This window comes from Grus americana, chromosome 8 (assembly GCF_028858705.1).
Source record: "Grus americana isolate bGruAme1 chromosome 8, bGruAme1.mat, whole genome shotgun sequence".
NCBI lineage: Eukaryota > Metazoa > Chordata > Aves > Gruiformes > Gruidae > Grus > Grus americana.
In genome coordinates this window covers 25404779-25432082 of record NC_072859.1, presented here as the reverse complement: position 1 = coordinate 25432082, position 27304 = coordinate 25404779, and the positions used below count along the sequence as shown (strand labels likewise).

At 43.2% G+C, this 27304-nt stretch overlaps 1 protein-coding gene across 2 annotated transcripts; it reads right to left on the bottom strand.

The window, feature by feature from the left end:
• Positions 1–7626: 7626 nt before the first annotated feature.
• MMACHC (metabolism of cobalamin associated C) lies at positions 7627–14004 on the bottom strand. Of its 2 annotated transcripts, none has more exons than XM_054834073.1 (4): positions 13872–14004; positions 11233–11427; positions 10725–10877; positions 7627–10191 (listed from the first exon to the last, which is right to left on the bottom strand). In XM_054834073.1, the coding sequence occupies exons 1-4, from the start codon at positions 13941–13943 to the stop codon at positions 9880–9882; spliced, it is 732 nt and encodes a 243-aa protein (XP_054690048.1). In that variant the 5' UTR covers positions 13944–14004; the 3' UTR covers positions 7627–9879. The 2 variants fall into 2 exon arrangements, with proteins under 2 accessions (XP_054690048.1, XP_054690049.1); XM_054834074.1 differs by having other exon boundaries at positions 7627–10188.
• Between the last annotated feature and the right edge of the window lie 13300 nt (positions 14005–27304).

The following is a 27304-nucleotide window of genomic DNA, read 5'->3' as shown; positions in this document are numbered from 1 at the left end:
TGTATCTGTAAAGATTAAATTCTTAAAGGCCAAGACCTTGCATCTAACTTCTGCTCCTCAAGTGGTAAACAAGTTCTGTCCTGCTTAAAGTGAGCAATAGCAAAGTTGAGACCCAGGGCTACTTGCATGAGTCAGAGTGAAAGCTGCATGCATTGAGTGGTAAACTTGCTTGTGCAGTTGGAAAAAAAATACTTACTGCAGAAGCCTTACTACCAAATACTGAAGTAGCTAATCCCCTTGGCCTTAAGTGCCACATAACTTCCTGAAGATATGTGAACATGATGCTTAGTTGGATCATTTTTTGCTTAGTATTCAAAATCTAAATTATTATTCTCCTCAAGATAACAAATGAGCCTAACATCCCAGGGTGGCATTAAGAAGTAATAGGAGCATTTATATATAGGATATGGTTCAAGGTAAGTGAATGAATACTAATCAGTATGGCTGAGCACAAAGTTAATCTCAGTCTATTAAACTTCCTTGCCTAGCAAATGAAAAGGGAGTAAAGTCAGGGGTAATCTAATGTAAGACTTACCGTAGTTGTATCTAGCTATATTAGCCTTGAAGTGTTATAAAATTGATTACAACAGTTCTTTGGATGGTATAGTAATAGTGCAGTCTAGTTCTATGGAATGGGGATCTTTAGCCTGATGATGTGACTAAAGTGACTTCTGCTCTTACTCAGGATTAAAATTGCACCTGTTGTGACTGGGCTGTTACATCATATAATGCTACATGAAGCCCTGCTAACTCCTGATAGCATAGCAAATAAGCCAGTTCTGTGCCCAGACTGAGTGCCTTTACATTTATGACCAAGTTCAGCCCCTCACCATGATATAAACAGGCTTTCCCATAATCCTTCAACTGTATTCCCTATTCAAATGTAAAAAATGCATTTAAAATGAACAGCCTGACTAGCTGTTCTCATGTCTACCCTTGTCATAGGGGTTAAAGGGGTGTGCTCACGTTCTGATCTTGGAGCTCCTTCTCAAAAGGCAGAGTGAAGCTTCATCTGCCCGTCACAGGTCCGCGGAGGAAGAAGAAGGTCTGACGATGGCCGAGCCCCCAGCTCGGGCGGAAGCCTTGACCGGAGCGGCCCAGCCTCACCCTCCCCTCCCCTGAGGCGCCGCCAGCGCTTTTCTAACGGCCGCCGCTGTTCCCGCCCTCGCCGATGCGCGCGGAGGCTGGGGATTGGCTGCGGGGGGGAGGGTGTGGGGGCGGTGCCCGGGCCGCCTCACTGAGGGCGTCGCGCGGCGGGGAGCAGCGGCGTTCGTCGCCGTTCGCTGTTCGTGTCGTGGCTGCTGAGAGATAGGTCAGAGCTGCCCTGGCGGGAGATCCCGTGAAAATACCTATTGTCTTCACTTATTTAACCAACTCCTCTGATGTAACGTGTTTCGTTTGATACGTTATTTCCTTTGCATACCGGTCACGTGGAGACTCGAGTTCTGACAGGAAGGTTTGGTTAGCTGTTGGCATTAACCTCCCTGCCAACGCAGTTATGTTCACTTCTGCTTTGAGTGATACGTTGTCTAACAACTTTTTTTTTTATACCTCCCACCTTTTAAATGCCCCAATAGTCATAATTGTGTTCATGTGTTAATTTTCCCATTTCGAAAAGTGGTTAATCTTGATAGCTACTTGAGTAGCTACTAATTTAGAAAATATTCTGGCACTAAGAAAAACATTTCAGTTATAATTAGTCTGCTGTCGTCCCCTGGGAGTTGGTACACTGAGACACTACTAACAGTATGTATTGAAACATCGTAGTCACTGGTGAAGGATGACAATGTGGAAATTCAAAACAGTCAAGAAACAAAATACCTGTAGGTTAGGAACTGTATTATATGTTTGCACCAAATGATTGACTGTGGGAATTAATACAACTAAACATTTTTTTTTTAATTCTTCAGCCATGTGAGGCATTCGTGGGAACGTTTGTCATGCTGTCATTTTAACATTTCTGAGAATATAACACACAAAACTTAGTCAAATCAAGAAGACTCTGGGTTTATTTTTTTTTGCTTAATATTGAGTCAGATGTAGCTTGGAATTTCCATGAAGTGTTCTGGGGCTTACACCCCACTACTGTGACATCTTAGACTGGTGTAATTTTTATGGCATTCAAATAACTATAATCCTCATTTTCTGAGAAATCTTTTTTCATGTACCAAGATGCCTATTCTCATTAGTTATGAGCTGGTTTTGCTTTCATGATCAATGGGTGCCATGTTTCCCAGTGAGGTAAAAACACATCAGCAGTTCTTAGTTTTGGTGACGAGACTGATGGCTGCTGCAGTATCATGTACTGCTTAGCGGGATTTTCCCTGAAGATGCATACAGCAGATGCTATTTAGAAAGGACAGAATCTTGAATGTGATGTTTGCTTTTTTTTTTAAATGTGTGAATGATTGCACATCTTTTTTTCTAGTTTGGGTGTTTACTATAAAAATAACCTTGTATTCATTAATTTTTTTAGAATATCTTACTTGGAATAGTCAGATGAAGGGAAACAAATACATCTTACTGTGTCTCTCTTCCATTTCTCTTTATTTGTAGCTGATTATTATGATTACTGGGGGTTTATATAACTGGCTTGCTGCTTTGCAAAAGAACATTCTACAAGCATACGGAGTTTGAGTCTTAAGATAATGCCTGAAAAAATTATTTGGATCAGTTTAAATACCTGTATGTATCTTTTACAGACTTGCACAGAAATTTATGATACTGTATTCCTCTCAAAAGCAGAGTGCCAATAGAAACAAATGTGCCAGCAGTCATCTACTGACAATATTATAATGAAATTTGGTATATTTAAATATATGTACTTGTTTTGTGAGGGCTGAGCTACATAGCACCAGGTATTTACACTGGTAAGCGGCTATAGTAGATGTAACTATGCAAATATATATGGGATTTTTATCTGTTTGAGATCTGTAAAACTGTTTGTAATTAAATTTTATTTCAAAATTGTATGCAACAGTAGTTAACAAGAGCAAACTCTTGTCAGTCTTTGAAACTGACCTTTAAACAGCTGTGGTGAAGTAGCCCTGACATTACCTCTCAGGTGATGTGATCTTGCTCTCAAAATAAATGGCAAAACTCCTGTTCACTGCAGTTTTACAGACAATGGCTTTAGGTCCTGATTTGTCTGATCTTATTAAAGACTGAGTAAAAGTGGAAGGAAATTAATGTCCTACACATTGTGTTCTTAATGTCTAAAATTAAGAGTATTTACTCCTTTTATTTTTGTGATAGATATCTAAGTTTTCAAAGACAATAGTATTTGTGCAAGAGCATCAACAGGACTTTTGTGTGTGATATCAAACAGCGCATCAGACAAATTCTATACGTTATATGTTTATCATAGAATACATAGCATGTGATTTTTGATATTTGGCATACAGAACCTAACTTTTCCTAGATTTGGTACATCTTTTACGATTTGGTACATCTGTTATTTCAAAATTAACAATTGCATATTTATTTTGGATGTTTATAAGAAAAAAATTGTTTACTAATGTTTAAAGAATTAGCACTTTGTTACAAAATGAGTATCTCACTGGTTTTGAAAACTACTCTAAAAAGTGACTGAATTTTAAAAGTGCTATTTTCTTAACAAATGTTCCAGCCTTTTTATCAGGCCTTTGATGAATAGTTTATCAGATTGTCCAACAAATCAATACGGTTCAAAGAACAAAAGCAAGTAGTTTACATCTCACAGGTATTGCAAAATGATGCACTTTGGTTCAGAAAGTATGTTTACAAAAGCCCCATGAACGTATTTTTTAGTAATATTGTATATCAAAACAACAGTCATGTAAAGAGTATGTTAAAATAATGGGATTTATTATATTAGTAGTTTGAAAAATATGATATATATCCTCTGTGAAATTTTCAGTGGGTCTGATGTTCAGTATTAAATGACAGTCTGTGTAAATACATATTCTGAAGTATCTTGCTGGGCAGATAGAGGACTTAAAACAGAAATGTCATGGTTCTACTTTGCTCAGGGTGAAATGAGGGAAGCACAGAGGAGTGGTGTGAATCCATAGGGTATTTAGCTCTGTCCGTTCTGTACTAGTAGGAACGCAGCACATTTGGACATCAATTCAGAAAGTGTGTTAAAGCTGTCACTATCTTTTTTTTTAACATAAATTAATGGTACATACAAAAAGAACACTGAACTAGGAAATCAAAGAAATAGCAGGTATCTTTTTGATCATGGATATATTAGCTTCTATTTTTAATACCAGAAGAGGAAAAAACAGATGAATTTGCCTTTAATGTACAGTCAGAACAGATTTTACTTTGGCTGTCCACGTCTGTGTTTATATCAGGTCACTAGTCAGTGTCTTCACCTGTAACATCAGTATAATTTAAGCACCTCACAGAATATAAGAGTATGATATTACAGAGTGGCTTTACAGGCCAAAGCCTGTTCATATTGAACGATTCTGCATAATCAATCTGTGCTGCACACACTGACGTGGCTCCAGGAGGACAAGTTGCCATCACGCTGTGAGTTGTTTGCAGTGTTCCTGAAAGAGATGTGTCTGTGGTAAGCTCTTCTCACCACACCTAGTGATGAGGACTTTAATGTGAAACTTGGCTCTTTCACCTGAAACTTAAATCATTGTATGTATTATGTGACACGTGTCTGAATTTAGAATCTTCCTGTGCATGATACCATTTGACCATATGAATATATGTGAAGTCATTAATATTGCACTGTTCTCTGAAACTGTGAGCCCAGTAGGTTTATGTTCCATATTCCACAGCAACATATTTTTGAAGTATCTACACTAACAAATGAGATTAATATCCTTTGTCAAGAGAGAAAAAAATCTTTACTCTTAATAAAACAATGTAATTTAATGTATTTCATCAAATTCACTTTTCACAAAAATAAGGTGAAGTTCTTTTTCATTTTTATTGCTGTAGTTTTTTTATATTTTGGAAGAAGAGCCTGTTAAAAAAAGATTGAAGCAACAGTGAATGATTCAGGAAGACTAGTCAGAACAATAATGGAAAAGGATTATGACATGAAATTAAAATCTAAAACTAGCTAATTTATTTAAAAGGAATAAGAGGTTTTATGCATTCTTAGAAAAACTAATGACTCTGCATAAATTTTAAGATTCTGTAGGGTATTTTTCAACCCAGAAAATCCCCCCACCCTTTCCTGTATTTAATTTACTTACAGGAATTCTCATATCCTACGTTTTGTTTTACATGAGGGTTAAAAAAAACAAAACCAAAGCAACTTAGTGTAAAGGTATATGATTTCCGGAAACTTTGAAGACAGGAAAAAAAAAATCAAATTCTCTTTCAAAATTTCCTTTAGGAAGTGTTTTGGGGAAATAAAACATATTGAGTTATTCAAAATAAAATTTCTTGCTCACTGAATTATGTACAAACATCAACAAAAGTAACATAAAATGAGAAATTAATTATAGATGTAATATTAATGAATGATAGTTATGTAATTTCTTTTTTTCAGGAAGTAGCCATTTCAAATACTTTTATATATATATATAATCACATTTTACAGATTGTGGTGTATTATTGGAGAGATTTTTAGATATTCCACTAAAATATCTGATTGTTCGTTCTATGATAAAAAATGAAATATTTTAAGTTTCCCACCATATTTCCCATTATTGTATTTCAGTTACTGGGACAAAAAATACCACCCCGTTTTTTCATCTGAAGTAATGTTGTTCTAAGGAATGCGAACATCTATGTGTTTTTTCAGTCGCAGAGAGAAAAGCACGTTTGTGTTCTTTTGTTCTGTTTCCTCCTTGAAAACCTAGAAGGGAAGTGCTCTGTTCGCTTTCTGAAGTGAATGTGATGGATGATCTGTCACAGGACACACGATAAGACAGGAAGCCAACTTAACAGCAAAAAAGTCTCATGAATACATTTTTCCGTTTTGGTAGATGAATTTGTGAAAGTTAAGGTTGCAGAGGTACAGCTGGCTCTCCCCTGCAGTAAACAGCAAAACCCACTTCCCCTTAGAGGAAGAACTTTGGAACTGTTGCTGCTTAAATCAGTATTCAAAGCTAACTTTTTAAATGTACTTTTTGCATGGAGCTGAACAAAGAGTGCTGATAACCACAGTGGTGCTGATCAGTACCTGCCACTTCTTGTTTTTAGAAATACGGAACTCTTCATTCACATAAATTTTTTTTTTGGTCAAATTCAAGTAACTGCATTTTCAGTAATTTAACCCATGTTAAATAGTAGCTACACCACTGATAATTTTGGTCACAAATGAATAAAAGACCATTTATACTATACTGAATGAGTAAAATTATGCTTCTGACCCAGAGGAGGGCAATCTAGCCCTAAAAGAAAGCTTAAAAAACCCAAACAAAACCAGAAGAGTGCACAGCTCTCAAGGTTGGCTGTTTTTGTCTGATCCACCAGCACTGATTTATACACCGAACCATCTTTATTCATCCCTGGTTTAGAGGAAGACAGGATTGTTACAAACCATTGTTTTTATAGGAGAAGGAAATAAGGCAATATCAGGAACTGAATTTGCCAAACTCTACTTCATACCCCAAAGAAACATTAGTGCTTATTCTTGCACCACTAAGATGTAACTGATTTAACTGGTACAAAAAAATAATGTTTTCTCAAGTGTTTTTCCCTTTCTGAGCAACAATCCTGATGGCTGCTTGTCACCAGATTAGATAGTGCTTTGCATTTAATCAGTATTTTCTGTCACATATTTAATCTTAATAAAAATATCAGATTTTAAGGTTAATGAAGTCAAAAAAGAGTGATTTAAACTGAAGATTATGATTGATAAACATTATGTGCATGAAAACATTACAAATTTGCTAATTGTCCACAGAATATTTTATTAGCTTGAAATACACCAAATATCTTGCTGCTAAAACTGAATTCAAGTAGCTTTTTTTTTTACTGTTCAGCTGTTAAATACTCACCCTACTGGTTGTATTGGGGAAAAAAGATACTTTAATAAATGTTTAAAAATTAGGATTTAGAGAAAAACTTGTCTAAAAATGTAAAATGTGATACTCGAACTGGTAAATCTATCCAAGTATTTGCAATTACTTGTTGTCTTCACAAAGCCTCAGGATCCAAGAATGATCTGTTCCTCACCATGTCTAGTCTTGTCCCAAGAAATGAGGGAAGTCAAACAGGTTCTCAAATTTCAATTTTATAAGACAAAGACCATTACACTCCAACCAGCAAGGGAAGAAAACTACTGGCTGCAGCTGTGGATCTCAGTGACCTGGCTAAGAGAAAGCCAGTGAGAACTAATACAATTCACTCCAAAATTACCGTAGTAGGAATGGATATGTTATTAAATATTTGTATTCTGTTCTGCCTGACATAACTATTGCCAGAATCACAAACTGTTGCTGTTACTGTGACTCAGTATTCATTAATATGCCTTAACAAATAAGCATTCCAGTACTTACAGGTATTACTTTTAAGTTACTAAGGGAAAATCCCTCAAGTATCAGTTATTTATCGTGGGACACCTTGAACTTCTATTACTGCAAGAACAGAGGAAAAAATGAAAGTGCATTGTCATGTGCCTGCTGTTAATGATCTTGCTGAAACGACCCAGGAAAGGTAAACATTTATTAGATTTATTCATAATGTGCTGTATGTTTTATTTTTTTATATCCCAGATGAGCCTGCCATAATAGTTTACTAACTTCTACTAAGATAACTTTCTCTTTTGTTTTCAGATACTGCATTTTTTGTGTGTCTTGGGTAGCTCACTATTTTCAGTATGTTAAAAACACAGTGATCAATTCTCACTTTAACATCTGTAGCTCTCCACAAGTTAATCAGTACGTAGTTTAAATAAAAATACTCAGTACTGAGGGTTACTTACAATTTTGTATATTTTATTAACCAAAGTACCATGTGAAGAGAAATAAATTACAAAAAATGAAATGGCCATGGTAATAGGTTTAATACATGAACTAAGACAAAATATTAAATATTTGTAAGAAATCAACCCCAAAATAGCAAAATATTTTACTTTAAATTGTAGTGTAAGAAGATAAATCTGATTCCATTCTGTACTTATCCTTCTAAGAGAATAGTATGTTGTATATGTTACTAATATGAACCATTAACTCAAGTCCTTGTTAAATTACACTTCAGTTGGAAAGTTCTGGAACATCAAACAACATTTCAACCAGAAGGAATTCTATAACAAAAAAGCAGAATTTAAACAAATTTGATTATTTTACTTAAATTAAAAATCGCAAAAATAAAAATTGCAGTATCACACAGTAAGTCAGGTGTCTGCCTTAGATGTGGTGAACAAAGCATGGACAGCAACAAAGACTTTTTTGTAACAGCAAATACACTGAACAAACCCAGTGATCACATGCTCACTGCTCTGTTCACAGGAAAACAAACTTGTTATGCTGAATTTTCATTATGCTTAGTTAGTGTATAGACTATGAAAAATTGTACCAAGCAGTGACTTTTTGTGAGGGCAACCATAGTGTTGGGGGTCTCCGACAGATACGCAGACTCACAACATAAAATAAAAAGAAAGGGCTCGGTTCTGCAAAATGAGTATCAAAGAAAGGGGAAAAGTGCTTAGGGATTTGCAGCATTGCACTTCAGTCAAGTAACAAAACTCCCACACAAATATTATTTTCATTTATTAGAATATAATATTTTAATGAGGCCTGAGCCTCAAAGTGCTCTAAGATAAATTAATTCCTGATTCCCAGTGCCACTGTAACCTCTGAACAAATCTAACAGGACAGTCATCTAAAAAAAATGTTATGTTTCTGTCTGAAGATGTTTTATCCAGCAACATAAGTAACATGAACATAATGAATATTTTCTCTCTTTTTTCTCTGCTTGGTTGCCTGTGCATGACAATGCTTCATGCAATGTTTTTTTATGTGTGTGCAGGTTTACAATCTCCCCCCTATGGAAAGTACAACAGGAAACTATGGTAGTAAAACTGTGGTGTGTGCTGGCACGGCACTGAAAAATATTTTACATTCAAACCTCATCTACCTTAGAAAAAGGTCATAAGAATTGATTTTTCCACTCAGTTATCTTAATATGAGCAAAACTCCACTCACATAGACATTATTCAGCACCTTTCCAAAGATTATAGTCAGCTGCTGTATGGATACCTAAAGATGTCACGTTGTTCCGAGAAGCTGACCCTGGGTGAAGAGGAAATAGCAGACTCAAGCGGTCACCTTTGTACTGTCCCCTTCCCTTTCATAACTACCTTGAAGGAGGCAGCTGCGTTTTTTTCAATTAAATTAAGCCAGCTTCAGTGCAAGTCAAGAAATATAGGACAAATTTTCTTTCTGAGGAAGACAAGACTGAACATTTCTTCCCTAGAGAGAGTTAAGACACAAGGTAATAAAATGCTGGATACACCTAAAAAAGTATCTGCCCTCACTTCAGATGAAAAAAAGAGTACGATGACTGAAAATTAACTTTTTTACTCTTATACAGAATAAAACCAAACCAAAACATTTGGAAAGAAAATTCTTGAGAAAACAAAGATGTCTTCTCTAATGAGCAGCACAAGTGTTCCAGTTACCAGGGTGTCTGAACTTTACCCAACCAAAGGCTAATCGGCATCTTACCAGACTCCCAAAAAGATGCACCAAATCGGCAACAGCACAGAACAGACTGCTCCCACCTTCCTCCAGACCACAAGTGCTACGATGCAATGCTCCCTCTTACTCTGAGAGGATGATGTTTGGATTGAGATGCTGCACACACTGCTTGGATTTGCCATCTCTGTATCAGCACGCCGTCCTCCTCAGCGCTGTGGAAAAGGTGGTGCTGATGAGTTATGCTTTGCTTGCCCTCTGCTCCTCCATGAAGCCACGTCACTCAGTGAAACATGCTTTTCTGGGTTTCTTGTGTCAGCCCCAGCAGTTTGAATCTCTCCACTGGAGGAGTGGCAAAGTAGGCTTTTTGCTCCTCTGAATACCTTTCCTTCACTTCAATTATGTCCCTGTAGTGGCCATCCTGCCAGTGGAAATTAAATTGCTCCAGCAACTCAATTCTTTTTTCCTCTGTGCTCACACAGTCAACAGGGGCAGACTGTTCCAGGAATGGTACCTGAATATCTGGGAACAGGAGGAGACCTCGGATAGCAAACCAACCGCCATACTTGGGATGGATACATACACCATAGATCTTCTGGAAGAAAAGAAGAAGGATCTAGGATGTCTCATTTTGTATCTAGTAATGGTTAGTTGAAAGCATCAAGCTTTGATGCAACTTCTCACACTCCTAGCCCTCTGTCAGAGTGCTATACAGAGAAGAAAGGAAAGCTCATTCCTGAATAAGTGGCTCAAAGCATTGCATTTAATGCCCATCCTCCTGTGCCAACACACACGACCCTATAACGTGGGGAGAGGTCCCTTTCTGAAAAATCTAACATAGAAATTAACCACAGTGCATTTTTTTCCCTATATATAATACTCCAAGCAACAGGTCTTCTTTTACACTGAAACTTACTCTCCTAAGCAGTTTAATAGATCAAGATATTGCATCTCCCTACCACCCTGAAGAATCTTGGAAGCTTCCAATTCTTGTCTGAAACACTTTATGCATCTATACATGATCTGGTCTTTGTATTTTCCTGCAGGAAGAACTAGTGAGTAAACAATAGTAGCACAATTCAGTGATTGCACTTTGGTGGTTCTTCCCACACTGTGTTTTTGCCTCACCTTTTTCCCCCAAGGATCAAGCTTCACATCCTTCCTTTGGTAGTAATATGCGGCTCCAGCAACATGGGCAGCTGTCTGCGCTAAGAACTTGGGCTTTCGGCTTGGCAGAATCTCATAATCAAAGATGACATCCATCCTCTGGTCAGGGAATTTCTGAGAAAATGAAAAACCATCAGCCCAGGCTCATGGAAGATGACTTGCCACTACAGAAGTGGCACAAGTGAAGCCTGCAGATTTCCACATCCTGCTACTGAAATCTATCAGCACACTTGTGGCCTTGGGTTTTCAAACTATGACTGTAAAGCATTCTACATAGCTACAGGTTGTAATGGCAGAGACAGAATATGCAAGCAAAGCAGGTCAACAGTCTGTTGCTGCTCTTACCATCATCAATAATGCTCTACCCTTCTGAAGAGCAAGGGCAGGAACCTGGAAGGCTTTGTCTGCGGCTCAACCCACCTAGTTATATGCCACTATAGTAAAAGGAATCGGTATTTCAGGTTCTTACCTCCTTCACACGTAACAAATGATGAGAAACACACTGATCCACAGGATCCCTGATTATTTTTAACCGTTCTTTGTTCACAAAAGGTTTAAGAGCTTTGTCAAACATTGAAGGTGTGCTGAGGACCACGAAGGCCAGTGTGTCATCTGAGTAGGGGAGATGAAAGGCTGGCTGGAGAATAGCATTGTACCATCCAACCTTTGGCAAAGAAAAACAAATCTCTGTTAAAACAGGGACAGCACTCTTCTTGCTAGTGGGCATGCAAGAATTTAAAAAAGTGGAAAGGCGTGTAGCCATCTTCATTTGCAACGCAGATATGCAACCTGCCTAGTGCCTTTCATGCCAACCAACTTGTTTTGTATACTGGGATTTACAGTTTCTGGAAGCTGTACTGTGAGCTGGACGTCAGAAATAAGAATCATCCACTGCATTCAGCTCAAGACTGCCCTTTATCCAGCTCTGCTCAGAAACAAGGAAGTACGAGCAACCAGTCTTGTGAAGCAAATCAGACATTTTGGTTTAGATAAAGCTTTTACAGTTTTTCCCAGCTTCGGCCAGAAAGAAACGAGTGCTTCTCTTTTGCTCATGTGACAAGTTGCATGGCTTATTTTTTCAGCAGGAAACCTTTATGTGTGGAAACTAAGGATGTGAAGCTCCTAGCAGTGCTAGAATCCCCCAGAGCCGTCAGTGCAGCGCATGGATTGTGAGACAGTCACATTCTGATATTTGTTTTCAGGGCTGGATGTGTTATAACACCATCCAGAAATGAGGGATCAAGCCAAGGCAGCAGGAAGACAAGACCAGGGGGACAGGGCTCAGATCAGCAACTGCCAAGCATGAGGACGTAATGGCTGAAAAACCCCACACCCCGCTGCTGATGTATTGCACAATAACATCAATCCTTTTATAGGTTATAATGACTCCCACTCTCCTGGGATGCCATAAAGACCAGGTCTAACATTGAGATGTCAAGTAATGTAACTCTAATATTTACTCAGAAAATGCAAAATACTGGTCACCTCTAAATATCAGTGAAATGAATCTGAAAATGACTTTACCGGTGACAGTGGCAGTCAGACCTGCCCATATGGAAACACAGCATGAAAACTAAGCTTACTATAAATATACATTCTTATATCAACCCCCAAGTTTAATCAGTTTTGTGGCTCTTGTTTAAGATGCTGAATTGAGATGTTACAGATTACAGAGATGTGAATCTAAGGTTTGCTGATTTCCCAGTTTACATCAGTCAGTACACCTGCTGCATAAGAATTACATCTAGAACAAGATACAGTGGTATAAGGTTTCCCTCTGGTAGCTATAGCCTTTTTGATCAGGGTTCTGCCCCTAATTCTGCTGCTGTGTTTTGGGGAAGCAGTGTTAAATTCTTCTTCAAATTCTAGAGATTTCATTCTCTCAGCACCCCATTCCCTTTTACTTTTTGTCAGATCAAGAATATAGCAGGAAATACAAATATTTCAGGTGACAAATACAACATTTCCCAAAGAAGGGAAGGTCGTGTTTATAGTAGATTGATTTGTATTTGATATTGCAGGTTGATTTATTGCAGATTTCCCCTTGGGTGGACAAAGAAGGAACCTCTATGTTTTGGTGGAAACTGAGCGTATGCAGTTGGACACAGGGACACTGGAAGAGGCTGCCTTGGTCGCAAGGGAGAGACCCCCTTCAGTGGGCAGAAGGAGCTGAGTGGCAGCAGCAGGCCATTTACAAGCGGATGAGACAGCCTGCACTTCAATACACACGCGTTTCTACGTTTAGATTAAAATTTAAACTTGCTCAGAGGACTTTACTCTCTGCCGGTCCAGATGTGTCTTTATTTAACTCTCCTGACCTTATCAGCCTAGGAGCAACGAAAAGGACCCGAGCAGACCTCTAGTTCAGCTGGTGCTCCGCCGGTGCCAAGGCACGGCAATACCCTTCATCTGCTTTACCGGGCAGACCAAACCGATCTCTCGGATGTGCATTAACCCGCGCCAGCAGCACGGCAGCACGGCTCCTCGGGACCATTTCCAGCCCCAGCCAAGGCCCAGGCCCCGGTCAGCAGAGCGGGGCTCTGAATTCCCCCGAGGCAACGGCCGCCCCGTTCGCCTCCCCCGCGCCCGGAGGAGGGGCCTGCGGCGCTGCGGGGGCCTGTCTGCAGTCCCGCGGTCACTCGCAGACGGATCGCTGGGCCTGCGGGGGCGGAGCGGCGGCTGCCAAGGCTCGGGGAGGCAGTGCCGCCTGCCGGCGGCCGCGCCAGGAGCACGGCGGGCCCGGCCGCGGTAGCACGGGGGCTCCTCCTGCCTGCGCAGGCGGCCCGGGCGGAGCTGGAGGCGGGACCGTGGCGGCACAGCACCGCCAGCACGGGCCCACGGAGATGAAGCGGCCTCCCGAGCCGCCGGCGGCGCAGCGTGTCCTCCCCCCGCCCTCAGCCGGGGCTGACCGGAGCAGCGAAGGGCCGGCTCTCCCCGGCAACGATCGGCGCCTCGGCCCGGCGCCGCTCCCCTCACCGGCGGCAGAGGTCACCGCCGACTGCGGGAACCGCCACCGTCCCACACCCCCACCAACCCCGGGGATGGTGACGTCGCTCTGATGACGTCACAGCGGGCGACGTCACGGCGAGCCCCGCGTGACGCCAGTACCTTAAAGGCGTGCATCTCGAAGCCGAAGGGGCCCAGAGCGTCGCGGAGCCCCTCCGCCACGCGCCGCTCCATGCTGCGCGGGGCACCACGGGAGGGGTAGTTTTAACAGCCCTCCCGCGTGCGGCTGCGCGCGGGGCACCATGGGAAGCACGGCGGAAACCCCCCCAACCCATCCCGCGTCTCCTAGGAGACGGACGGCCGCGCAAGGCACCCTGGGACTTGTAGTGCGCGCCCCCCCCGACTCCCGTCCCCCGGGCAGTGAGCGCTGCTCTCCCCGTCCCGGGGCGGCGGGGGGGCTCCGGGGGGTCGGCTGTTGAGCAAGCCGGTGGAGCGGCGGCGCTCCTACCGGCAGGGTGTTGCGGAGCGACGTTTGTTGCACTCGTGTTCCCCGGGAGCTGCCGGTGAACTGTCCTGCTGTCCCCGTGTATCCCGCGGTGTACGGGTGTTTGGGCTGGTGATCCCGGTAGAGCCCTGCCGTTTCTAACGGCTGCGCGTGGCTGTGTAGCTCAGGTGGGAGAGGGAAGGACTTTGGTTCCTCGATGCGCGCCCTGGCCGGGTTCCAATCTCCTGGCTGAGGCGGGTTCAGGGACGCGGCAGGCCCAGGTGGGCTCCTTTCTTCACGGCCCCCGGTGATCTCTGTCGCTTTTGACCTGCGCCGGGTTTGCAGCTTGGCAGACGAGGCCCTGAGAACGCTGCGACTGAGGAGTGCCTGCCTGGCACCCAGCAGCCGCGTCATACCTGCCTGCGTCTCCCACGCAGCGAGGCCACAGCGGAGCTAGCAGCCATCCCAAACCAAGGGGATTTGAGGGCTCTGGTGAGATCGCCTCTCTGTTAGGAGCAAGTTTTCCTAGCAGAGCTGCACAGTGTGCCCATCCGCACTACACCACTCTGTATTGTGTGTATTTTTCTTTCATCACACGCTGTTTGAAAGCCCCACCTTCCTGTGTGGGTGAACGCTGCTCACTGCAATAGTTAGCAAGACCAAGACCTCTGTGCTGATAATCCTTTCTCCTTCCCCATCTGAAAGTATGTGTTCTTTGTGGCTTCCCTATTCTCTACCAATACATTTGCCACATTAGAGACCAAGCCTCAGATTTGGATCTCCTTACCCTAATCTTTATAGCAGCTTAACATAATCTTTACAGTTCTTGCGCAACATTCTCCAGCCGTTAGTCCTGAGTTTTATGAAGTGTCAGGACATCAGATCTGCAGGTTCTTGGGGACAGAACTACTTCAGATATGCAAACTTCTTTCTTTGTGGAGTTCCCTTATGTCTTCTAGAACCCCAGGAGTTGTTGCTTATTGTATCTGTGCCCTCCGTAGGAAGAAGGCAGAAGAATCCCATCAGTCTTGTTTAGAATTAAGGTTTGTTCTCTCCAGGCCTCCCTGTATTTTCAGCTTCTGAAGTTGAACCAGCCTACTAACCATGTTCTCTCCTGGACTAAGTTATTCTCATACAAAATCTGGGTTTTCCCATCTGCTCACTCAGTCTGTGAATTGACTAGGAAGCAGGAGAAAGAGCTCCAGCAGGAGCAGATCAATAAGCTAGAAGGTAGTGAAGGTAAATGCACTGGAACTGAAGCACTGACAGATCTCTTACACAGGTCACTTCTTGTCTAGGTTGCTCAAGTCGTGTTGAAGAAGCAACAGGCTGTGAGTGTAGCCTGGCACAACGTAGCTTCATCTCTGTGCTAAACAAGTGAGCACAGACAAAGGGTTGGATACAAAGCAGAAAGGGCTTTTTTAAATTTCTCATTTATTCCTTTGTCTTTTCTTTAATGATCTGAAAACCTGAGAAGTACCTTTGCTTCCCAGGAGAGAAAATGGACAGTGGAAAACAAAGTTGAAGTGATTTCCTTGGAGGGCCATGACCAACCTTGGTCTAGAGTCACATGGAGTCCTTTGCTGAAACCCTTGTGATGCACAATATTTAGTCAGCTGGCCAAGTTGCCTCTGAGGGAGGTTAGTTCAAATATTTGAATTCCTAATGTGCATCTTGCCTGTTTTTCTGTCTGAATATAGTGGTCCAGGAAGACGGGGTTTCTGTGGTCTGCTGAGCACACAGCGTCGTGGTGGAGGGGAATTCTTGGGCTACTGCTGTTCTCTGCCTCTGTCAGGGATTGGTATGGGGTGGAACTTTGAAACCATCTTACTGGGTGATTCTTGATCCTATTCTTATCCCTTCTGTCCCAGCGACTGAAGACTGAGGCTGGGACCTTAACACCTCCTGACTTTCCTGTTTGCTGTTACAGAGGATGCTTAGTGATTGCAGAACAGCACGCAGAGCAGCTTGGAGGCTTTGCTAAGGAGGACAGAGGAGCTGAAAGGTGAATGCCATAACTAGCAACAGCAAGTGCTTCACCAGCAGTATGGAGATTGCGCATTCTCATTTGTATCGCGATGCCAACAGCCCACAAGAAATAAATGAGATGTCAGTGCTAAGACCTTCGTAGATTCAGGGCTGGTGCAGGGGAGGTACTGGAGGAAAAAGGGTAGCTTTTCCCAATTTTTTTAAACAGCAAAAAACTACTGTGACCTTTGCCTTGAGAGAGATGTGGGCGGATATAGTTCTGTAAGGTTTTGCCTGGCAATAGAGATGGAAAATCAGGTGCAGAATGTAGTTTAGCCATGGCCTTTTTCTTGGTCTGTGTGAGGCTAGGTTGCTTTACTGTGCACGTCAACAAGAGGAAGAACTATTGAACCAAATGTCTGCAACTGATTAAATCAGCAGAACTGAACTGATTAAATTAGCAGAAGTCAACAGTCAACACTGCAAGGTGGGTTGCTTTAGAGTCATGCCTCTTCCATCCAAAATCTGGCACTGGATGGTTTGATGGCCCGTGGTAGACATACAGTTGGAATGAGCAAACTTTGCTACTGGGATCCGTGGAGGAGAGCTGAGTGCTGAAAGTGAAGTATGGAGAGTTTACTGTGAATACTAGCCAGACTGAAAAATGCTGTTGCTGCCTGCAACAGAGGAAGTATTTTTATTGTTGTACGACTTGAAGGCTTTGATTGAGACAGCCAGTGTGTGAGGTGCTCTGCAGGCACCTTTCCTGCCTCACAGGCTTGCTGAAACAGCAAGAGGCTTTTCTGTTCCAGTGTTGAATGATGGAGGGCAGTTGGAAAGGTATCTGCAAAATATCTCTAAGTGCAGGAAGAGATACGTGTTTGTATGTATTCTAACAGGTCCTACTGCAGCCAGAATGAAATCAATAATTTTTTTAGGTGTTGCAGAAGTAGATGACCTTTGCACAATGGAAAATCAGAAAAGACTCGATGGGAGAAGAACAGGGAATGTACAGAGCTGAAGGGTAAAGGCTGAAATGAGAGTAGGGCTAACAACTGGCCTGTATCTTTTGCACCGAGCAGCATGTTACTGTTTTGTTGGAAACCTCCTGCTGCAGGAGGATACTTGCATAGCCAGGACTTGTAATCTACTTCCCAAGGGGAGGTGGAAGCACACTCTCAACTTCTCTGTAGAGTAAGGTGATCACTGTGGGCAAAACGCTGCTATTCTGTAGCAAAGCTTTAATTCCTGCTGAGAAGAGCTATTACAAAGAAGAGATTACAGATGATGCCAGGTAGGGTGTCATTGTGATCCAGAGGAATATAAAGAAACAGAGCATTACCTTTAGTGCTGGAAACACGTTCACCAATGGTGGCATGTTATATGTCCAGCTCTCTACTTTTTCTCAGTTGTTCTGGCCTCATCTGGACATGATTTTTCTGCAGGGCTTAATGATGGTGTGGTGGATCAGAGGCTGCCTCTGGGAAATGCTTGGAAGTGATTGTCCCCTCTTTCTCAGGTGCTAGATCTGCTGAGCAGCCACAAAGCACAATCTTACAGTTTAGACAAACTCAGGATGGAAATGTGGAGCACCCAGCAGACGCTTGGCCACGTCAGGTAGAGGAGATACACCTCCAGGGAATTTTGGGGTGTCTGTGCATGCCACATGAAAGCTTCTGCAGGGGCAAGTGCAGCTCTTTGCTTTCAAGGGGAGTACCTGCCTGGGAGCTGCAGGAATGTGTCACAGGAGGGTGCTGCTGGCTGGTGGGTGTTCAGTGCTCCGACAGCTCGCTCTCACAGGGGCTGGATTGCCAAACTCAGATGTGGGGGACTGATCTCTCATCTTGCTGTTCTTGTTTGCTAGCTGTCCTTTGTACTTGCCTGGATAGAGTATTTGTCTTGTGGGGCACAGTTCATCTCCATGGCTATTATGGTACTGGCTTTACCGATGCTGGAGGTAGTAGATTTGTCAGCTTTGTGAGGTGAGGTCTTCTGTTTAAATCCTGAATTGGCAAAGCTTGAAGCAGGTATGGCTTAAGTGTCTGCCCTTTCCTGGAGAGGACTTCTGGCTACGTGCAGGCAAGGTGTTCAGTCCTTCTGAGACAGCTAATGAAGGGGCTGAAATAGCATCCTCTGTTACGGAGACATCTGTATCCTGAGAGTTAGCACCTTCAGCTTATTCAATGTGGGTGTTGAGAATGGGTACCTGCTGTTCCCTTCCCAGCTGTCCTTGGAGCTGAGCTGGCAGGGTCTGAGTTAGCTCACGGCTTCCCTGAGCCATCTCATCCACCTTGTTTAATCAGGAGTGTTCCTGTCTCCTACCCAAGCCCTCTGTCAGGGCAGTGGTGGACTCCACATGCTCTCCTGGTTGCATTGGACAGTATCTTACTTGCTTTTTGGTGAAATGACTGGAAATAATAATTGGTGCCTCCAAGAAGAGGTGCTCATTTGAATTGCCTAAGCTCTAATTCTTTCCCAGCTTCCCCAGACGCCCTCACTTCCCTTTCTCATCATGCTCGGCTGGTGGGATCTAGCTTTCCTTGTGCCTTTAACCTCCACTAGCTTGGCCCTTGCTCTCCCCTCACCCCTACCCCAGGGGTCTGACCTGCTCCCTGGAGAGAAATGAGTGGTGTTGGAGCTTCCTTGTTGAGGATCCTTAGATCTTTCTGGCTCTGTTTAATTGTATCCTCTGTCCAACCCCAGCTGCCGTCGGACGGCTGCCAGATGTCCTAACTGTCACAGGTTTAGCTGAGGATTCATGTCACTGTTTCCAGCATTCACTTCCCCATACAGCTCTGTGCTACAGTAAAACAGCATCCAGAGAAATATGCATCACAGCGATGTCTCTGTGAGGTGTCTGTGTCCCAGGTATGGTTCTGGGGGGGGGGTTTATTATTAGGAAAAACGCAACACTCCCATTCATCTCCCTCAGGCTAATGCTGATGTCAGATGGGCTACAGCATGAATTGGTGTCATCATAAAGTATTCATACAGAAAGCATCTTTCATTCTCTGTGTTCTCCAGAACAGTAAATAAGTATCACCAAGACATGATGTTGTACTGCTTATAACATAAGGTACTTTCTTTCTGCTTTCCATCCACAGCTCTTGAAACCTTTTTCTGACTGTTAAAGAACTATTGCTCTGCATTAGGTAGGAAATCGAGAGAGATGCTCACACAAATCATTTGAAGACTCATGGCCATTTGGTAACTGAAATGGAGTTAAGGGATATCTTAATTCCTTGTCTGTTTTTCTGATCTTTCTCCCTCTTGACCATAAGCATATTAATGTCTGTCTATATTAGTGGGGAAGTATTGGTGGACACTGAGTGTGGAGATCAATGTAGCTCTGTTCTTAGGTTTTCTTTGATAAAGGATATTGTATCAACTTGGTGAGATGTTTTCAATAACGGAACTTCATAGCAGTTCTCCTGTAATTAAATATTGATTCCCTATTTCTTTCTATAAAAGCCTAAGGCCTTCCCTTATTATGTCACTCTCCCGCCTATTGTCAAGCTCTGATTTCATGAGATGCATCTGTGCTGTCAACATCAGCTTAAAATGTTCCCACCCTCTGCTTTTTCCTGCACTGGCCTCACAGCACATTGCCTCCTGAGTTTCTGCCACTGCAACTGTTGGTGTGCTGTAAATCTGATCAGGGAGCTGAGCTGGTTCTAACAAGTGCGTCATTGTTTTGTTTTGTGATTTTTTTTTTCCTGAAAGTGGTGTGCTTCACAGTGCTGCTGCAGGAAAAATTGTGCTGGCACAACTGAGATAACAATGTGAACAGGGCTAGGTGGGGAGGCAGACATTCTGCTGCCAGACCGTTCATCTGCTGAAAACGCAGTTGAACTGCTCAGCAGAACTGCCGTCTGCTGCTACGAGGCATGACTGTGTCAGAAACCCCGTCAAGGTGGTTCCGACCCCATCCTCTCCCCAGTAATTGTTCCAGTAGGCATTGCTAAGCTTAAGGGACTGTCAGTGTTATCCTTTTGCTTCAACCAGATCTACAGTCTCTGACCTGAAAGATCAAGTGAAAAGTCTGTTCTTGAAGGAGGTGCCCTCCACTGAGCCTGCAAAGAAAGACAGAGATTGTACTCCAATGTTACTAACACTCTGGGGACATGGTATTCCAACCTCCCTTAGGTTTAGAGATCTCATGGTCAGGTCAGGTGTCCTGTTGTCCCTTTCCAATGCAAACTGACCCCTGTATTGGAACAGTTTGGCATTGTGACTGGGACTTTGAGCAGAAATGAGCTGGCCGATTCTTTCTGTTTTAAACCTGCATGATTTGGAGTTGGTTGGAGCCGTTGGTGTCAAAGAAAGATGAAATCCAGTGCCTGGACGTTTTTGGCAATGTGTTTCCAGCCTAGGTTTGGGTATCATGGAACCTGTTTTCTGCTGCCTTGTGCTACTGCTTGTACCCATGCAAGAATAAGTAAAATGTATTAAATCAGAATAGCAGCAGTTTCTCCACGTGATAAGAGGTGTCAGAAAATGTAGACAGTGGAGGCTTAGGCTCAGCAAGTTTGTCCTTGAACTTTTGACCCAATCTGCTGCTTGCTTCATTTCTTTTAGAGAGAAGCAAGAACTTGCTGAGAAAGGCAGAGTGGTTTTCTCTATCTTTGGGTGAGGTTTCCATCTCAGAGACTTCAGCTCCGATAAGCTTTCCAGCACCACAGAGATCAAGGTGCCTGAAGGTAAGTGTGGCTGATTGCTGCACCCTCAAGATCTGAGGAACCTAGTGGGGTTTTCCACAGTAATGCAAATGACAGAAGTCTGCAGAACCTATTTATGTCTACCGTTAGAGCATTCCAGCGGTCATGCTGATAATTTGATCAGAGGCACTTGCTGTGCCCAGTTTTACTGGTAGGCACCTAAAGGCAGGAAGGCAGTACAACTTGGAGTAGCGGCCTAGCACTTGTGCCACAGTTAAAACCTTGCTGTGAGAACACACACTATTGCTATGCCAGGACAGAGGTAACATGCGTGTGCCTGTCTGTTCTTTCATCCTTCCTCCCCGTCTAGTGTCAGGGTAATGTAAAGCTGCATGTGAGGGCCAATTATGATATTTATCACTTCCTCTGACAGTGCCAAGATACCACTTTTTAATGTGGCTGCATTTTTGTTTTGGTGCTGACACGCAGCCAGTGAGATTAGGAAGGTGAAAACTGCTCACTTCAAGAAGGTTTGTCTCTCAGCCTCTTTATCCTTTTGGATTTATGCCTTGCTTTTAGGATATAAAACCCCCTTGTGTTTGCACTAACACTTAGCATTAAAGGAAATCAGGAACAAAGGGCTAATGTTCCTTTAAAAGAAAAAATCCATGCCCTACTTTGGTAAGATACTTAAGATTCTTGTGAATGGAGGCTGTAAGGCATATTAAACTGCCCTGTGTTCTGTTTTTCCAATTTACTAATCCTGCTGATTCAGACTTTACTAGCAAACCTGCTACAATTAACCACTTTGTAAATGCAGTTGTAACATGTCAGGTTGCTGTTAGGACAATGCCTAAGGAGTCTTCATGTTCCATCAAAGGGTTAAGTTTTTCTCTTTAACATTTATTGTGAGGTACATGCCAGGCAGGGACTCCTATACAGAGCTTTACAGGTCAAATGCTCAAGCAGTGCCCCTCATTTAATCAGAAGCAGCTAGTTACCTGTTGCTTAGTATTAGTAGTAAATATTTATATCGTAGTAGCATCAGAAATCCCGGCCAATATAACAGTAAGGGCACCCAGTAGCTGCGTTGGCAGCTTGCTAGGGCTCTTGGAACCATGATTCACTTACATGGGCACCTATTTTTATTTGGGCTTACATAGCTTGTGAGGATGCTTGTTGGTATTTCTCTGTTTCAGTAGATGAGTGAGGATGGTTTTTATTAGAGTTTGACATGGATTGCAGCCCATACTGAACCAGCAGTACTGGAGGGGCTAGACATAGGCTGACATTTGGGGTAAGGAGTCTGGGGAAGGCTAATTCCTTGTTCTGCTGGTGTAAAGGTATCTCCACGCTGTGTTTTGAGCTGGAGAAGAGCAGTGCTGGAGAAGAGTCTAGAAATAACTGGAGCAGATAACTTCAGCGGTGATCTGTCTGACAGCCTGCCTGAACTAAAGCTGCATGACCTTTAATGTTAACTAAAAGATCACTTTTTACTGTAGGGAACAAGTAAAAGATGGAAACGATATTGGCTTCCCTACGCGGGCGAACTCTTCTTCTTGACTTGTTTGTTACCTGGAAGCTATGAGGTGTGGGGCTGACCCAAGGGAGGCAACTCAAGGAAGGGAAACAGCCATTTTGGTAAGTCATTCACAGACCTGCCCAGTCCCACACTCTACCTGAGACCTGAACTGTCATCTCCTGCTCTCTTGCTTAGACCTACACCTTATACCTTTACAACACAGCGCTGTGGATTCTGTTCCTTCACCCCAGGTGACAGACATTGATAGAGGGCCGGCCTGATTTGTGGTGTGTCAATCGGCTTTTGCAGCTGCTGGCTGGTTTGCAGAGGGAGACATGCTGTGGTGGTTGTCTGCAACAGGGGTTTTCCTCTAAGGTCAGAGAATTCCTAGCCGCAGCCCTTTGCTTCAGCCCTCTCCCTTGGGATGGGCTGTATGATCTTGTCTTCTGAGCTCTCACTTGGTGGACCAGAACAAATGGAGAGAATTTTGTGTGTTGTCTCTACTAATGCCTTCAAATGTTTTTTCTCCAAATATACTGCAAGTTTTGGATTACGTTGGATGTTGTTTAAACTGTTGACTAGCCAAAGCTCTGGGATATATAGCTGGGCTTAGATCGTGCCATTTAGGGAGACTCTCTACATAGCAAGAACAGAACAGATATGGACCATAGATTTACCTTGTCTGACAAGACCCAATATGGAGCAGCTGACTTGACAACTGTTGGTAAATTGCTTCCTCTTCTGTGGCTCAAAACAGGCTAAGAAATCTTGTTCTTTGAACAGAAACTTCCATGACCACCATAAGGGGGAGGTTGCTGGGTTTGTTTTATGAGAATGAAGTGCCATAGTGGTAAAAAAGGACCTTGTGAAATTTCCTGATGTGGTTTGAATTTTTTTATTCCATTTTCCTCTGAGAGAACTTAATTTTAGAATTGCTAGCTGGTGAAGGAGAAGGGAAGAGGTGAACTAACAACACCGAGTTCAGAAAGCCTTAGAGTATGGGGAAGGAGGACAACTACCTATTTGATGGTGAAGGCTTTGTAGTCTAGCAGATGGGAAAGTGCAGGAGATAGATCTGTGGCATTCTCTTTGCTGCCTGCTTCTCAGTTGATACAAAGGACCTTGGGATGTGGCACAGAGTCAGGGATGCTGCAAAGGGGGCGCAGCAGAGCTTGGTTTGAACTGGTTGGCAAAGCAGGCAGAGACTGGTGGTGCTGAGAGTAGCAGCAGGAGTCATCAAGTGGGACCTTAGCACAGATCAGGACAAGACACAGTGGCGGAGGTTGCTCCTGTGATCTTCATCTCATTCAGTTGCATGAACTGTGGCTTTTGCTTTGAAGATCAGTCTGAGATGAGTTAGTTTTCCCTCTCCAGGGAACAGCTGCTTCCCAGAGTTCAGCTCTGCTTCTTAGAGTGGACCTGAATGTGTGAACAGCCATTGGCAGATCACCGTCGGGATATAAAAGCCTGTGTGAGTGGCTTGGATCTGGCTGAAGCAGAGCTGGAAAGCAACTTGATGCATCCAAGAAACAGACTGAGCAGGGTGCAAGTGACCAATTCTCTGTCACTCAGTGTGGGCCACCAGGTTAGACTCTGTAAAACAAAGGGAGCTGTTTTCCCAGTGCTTCTTTCAGCCCTTTTTGAAAACGGGTTCCCTTTCTGCCAGCCAGCCACAAATAGTATTGTGCACAATTGCCTTCCACCTACAAATATTGAGAGCCTTTAAAAAGTACGTGAAAATTCTTATCCTGCCCCCAAGTTTATCAGTAGGGAAATGGAAACAATGATCATGTCAGTGGTTTGATCTTTCTGTGTGATCAGAAGGCATAGCCAGGATTAGCACAAAGGAAAATTTTGCTAATTTTGCAGTTGTCCCCAGTGAAACCCTTCTCAGTCAGAATCAAATGAGTGCCTAAATCTGGCTGAAAGGCATGTTCCAGAACCCATGAGCCTTGTCTTGTTCCAAGCAGAACCTGTAATTTAGCATCGAAAGCTTCTGGAGTTCGGACACAACAGCAAATTTTTAAGAAAATACTGAACAGGACTGACTGCTCATCCCTCTTCCTACAGCTGCCAAGAAAGACCAGTGTGAAAGAGAACACTCTAACGCTTGTGAAAGTCGTCCTATGGCAACTGATGTGTCTAATTTCAGAGCAAAAGTACTTCTGAAGGAGAGAGGATTAAAACAGGGGAGGGGAGAAGTTACCCTGCGGGAGATTGTCAACAGATGTTCCATTATAGTTCAAAGAGTGCTAGCAAAAGGCTTCTGCTGCAGGGATATATTAATTCTGGGCAGTTCATCACAGGGAGACCTGTTTTATGACTGGGAGGATACCTCTGGTAACTTAGCTCTTTATTTGAACTGTGGGTGGGGGATTTGGTCTACCTGTAAACAGAGAGGGAGCAGAACAGTAGGAACAAACACATACTTATTTTCTTGCAGCTGTGACCACTGTCCGTCTGATCAAGATCAAGCTGGCTTTGTGGTTCAGGGAGTTATTTGGCTGATCGGTCTTTCAAAAGAAAAAATATTACAGAGGAACTGAGGCTAACCATTGTTAAACTGCTGGTGCACATGAAGCAGACCTGTGTTGAGTATGTCTTTCAAGTGTATTTATTAGACAGGAAGTGGGAACAAGCACAAGGAAGGCTGTGCAGGCTGTCAAGCAGATGAGTACATCCATCCCTTTGTCTTTAAAATGCACAAATCTATCAAGTGTCTAGCACCCTGTCTGTGCTTCCTTCATGTAATAGTTAATGCTTGCTTATAAAAGCTTACTAATACTGAAGAATCAGCTATGGTGGAGGATCTAGTTTGCAAGCTATGTATCACCAGCCACAATTAGAAGGTCCTCTTCTGGGCAGGTCTAAGTCCTTTACCTTCTAAGACTGTTTTGAAGTTCTGCTTTAGGTAAAGGTTGATTTTCCTCAAATCTGTGAGGAAACATGTCCCCTGCAACATTAGAGTGGGGAAGAATCTTTATTCAAATGTGGTTGGATGGGGAAGTTTGAAGATCTTGGTTATCTTACAAAGGTCTGGGGGATTTTAAAAAAAAAACCAACCAAACACGAACAGTTTTGGGGGCCTAATACTGATAGAGACTTTTGTATTAGCAATCATGGTCTTCCAGCTTTGCTTATCACTTAGCTACATATCAGTAGGACCACAGATTTGACTCTTTTATGGACAGGAAGTGCACAATTTATTTTTTCTTTGTGAGGGATGGAAGGGAGGATTGGAGAGAAGATCCCTCTCTCCCTTCTGCTATGCGGTGAAGCAGAAGTAGCGATTAGATGGGAACATCCTTGGCAGAGGCTCAGGAGGTACACTTAGAAAAACTCTCCCCCTTCCCCCATGACAAATCCACATTTATACTGAATTGAATGTTGTCATAGAAAATTGAGTATAAATTATGCGGAGGCGTGCAGACTCCTGTTTCCTTCCTGGGTGTCTGGGAAATGACAGTAGGCGTATTCTGTTCTCCCCTGGGTATGAGAAGAAGATTGCTTGGCTACTGGCTAAAAGCTTCCCAGGTTCTGCATCATTTCGTAGCCTTCATTACTGAAAGTTTACTGCTCTGCCTCTCTGGCTTGCTTCTGCACTCCTGCTCCCCGGATCAGTGCAATGCCTCTTTCATTCTGCTTAAGTGGTAGCAAGCAGAGGACTATTATCCATGAAAGAGCCTCATGGGGTTGTTGGTCCCACAAGATGCACATGCTGCCTTGCCCACCCCAGTGCTTCTCATGGCAGTTTGTCTCCAAACACTGTCTGTAGCCTTATTTACAGGCTTGCAATGTGACATGATGGTGAAAATACACAGCGTCCAAAGCTAAACTACAGGCCCTGAGCCATGAAGGACAACTGAGTGGGCAGAGAACTGGCACGTAACACAGATAGCCCTGCCTTTGGCACAGCAGCTCTAGCACTGTCACTTTTCAGGTGCCCAAATCCCCTTCCCTTCAAAACATGACTCTGGAGAGGGGAGGAGGGGAAGGCAGAGAAGGCAGGTGGGTCTGAAACTCTGCTTTTATCTGGGTTTCTTTCCCTCCTGTTTGGCTTTAAACGTGTGTGATTTGATTCATTCTTGTTCCCTTGCTAATTAATAATATAATTGTGCCTTACCCTAGGAGGCATTAAAACTAAGCCTCATCAAAAGCGAGAGCTGTGTTCAAAGGGACATGCAGAAATTGGCAACAGTTGTTTTCTAGTTCTGTCAGTTTGTTCTGCTGCACGAGAAAGAGGAAGGCCATACAACTGGCCCATAGTCCATCTCCAAACCTGCCCACCTCAGAGATTGCATCACCTGGCTGGGAGGTCAGAACTTGGCTGGAGAACAGCAATGAGCTTCATGCTTCCCGAGGGTGGCTGCCTGCACAAGCCTGTCCTGCTGCTGCCTCTCCAGCTAACGTAGATCCGTTCTGTGCTACCTCTCTAACAAGGCAGCTCAGCAGTTCTTTTATGCAACAAATGAATTAGCTCTGAGCGGGGTTGGTGGCAAAAAGGCAGAACAGAGGAAACTCCGACATAAAGCACCAGAATAATGCTGACTTCATACCTGAGAAGACTGGCTTAGTTGTAGCATGTTTGTTCTGTTACTTAGTTCTTCTGTTTTGTATGGTTGGGACAGGACTGAAATCTCTGCAGGATTTAGAGTTCACCCCCAAGTCTTCAGATTACTCAGCAAGCACTTTGCTAGTCTAAGAAGTCTTTGTTTGCTCTCCCCTTGCTCTAGATCTTCCAGGAATGTGCTTTTCTAGATTTGTTGTGGGAACTCTTTCAAAAACAGCACAAGCCAAATGACCAAGTAGTTTCGCTCACCATATTTTGCTTCTGCAGTAGAAAATCTTGTAACACAAACAGTCTATGACATGAGCTGGATGATTTTGCCCAAATATTGTAACAGCTAGGAGAGACTATTAGCTCAGGAGAGACTCTTTATCAAGTCTGTAGCAAGAGCTGGGC

Bases quoted from the DNA above. Each gene is read 5' to 3' on its own strand.
- MMACHC (XM_054834073.1), bottom strand. From the start codon at position 13,943: ATGGAGCGGCGCGTGGCGGAGGGGCTCCGCGACGCTCTGGGCCCCTTC. The intron at 11,428-13,871 runs GTACTGGCGTCA...TCTTTGCCAAAG, and splicing joins TCGAGATGCACGCCTTTAAG to GTTGGATGGTACAATGCTAT. The intron at 10,192-10,724 runs GTGAGGCAAAAA...CTTTTCTTCCAG, and splicing joins TTGATCCTTGGGGGAAAAAG to AAGATCTATGGTGTATGTAT.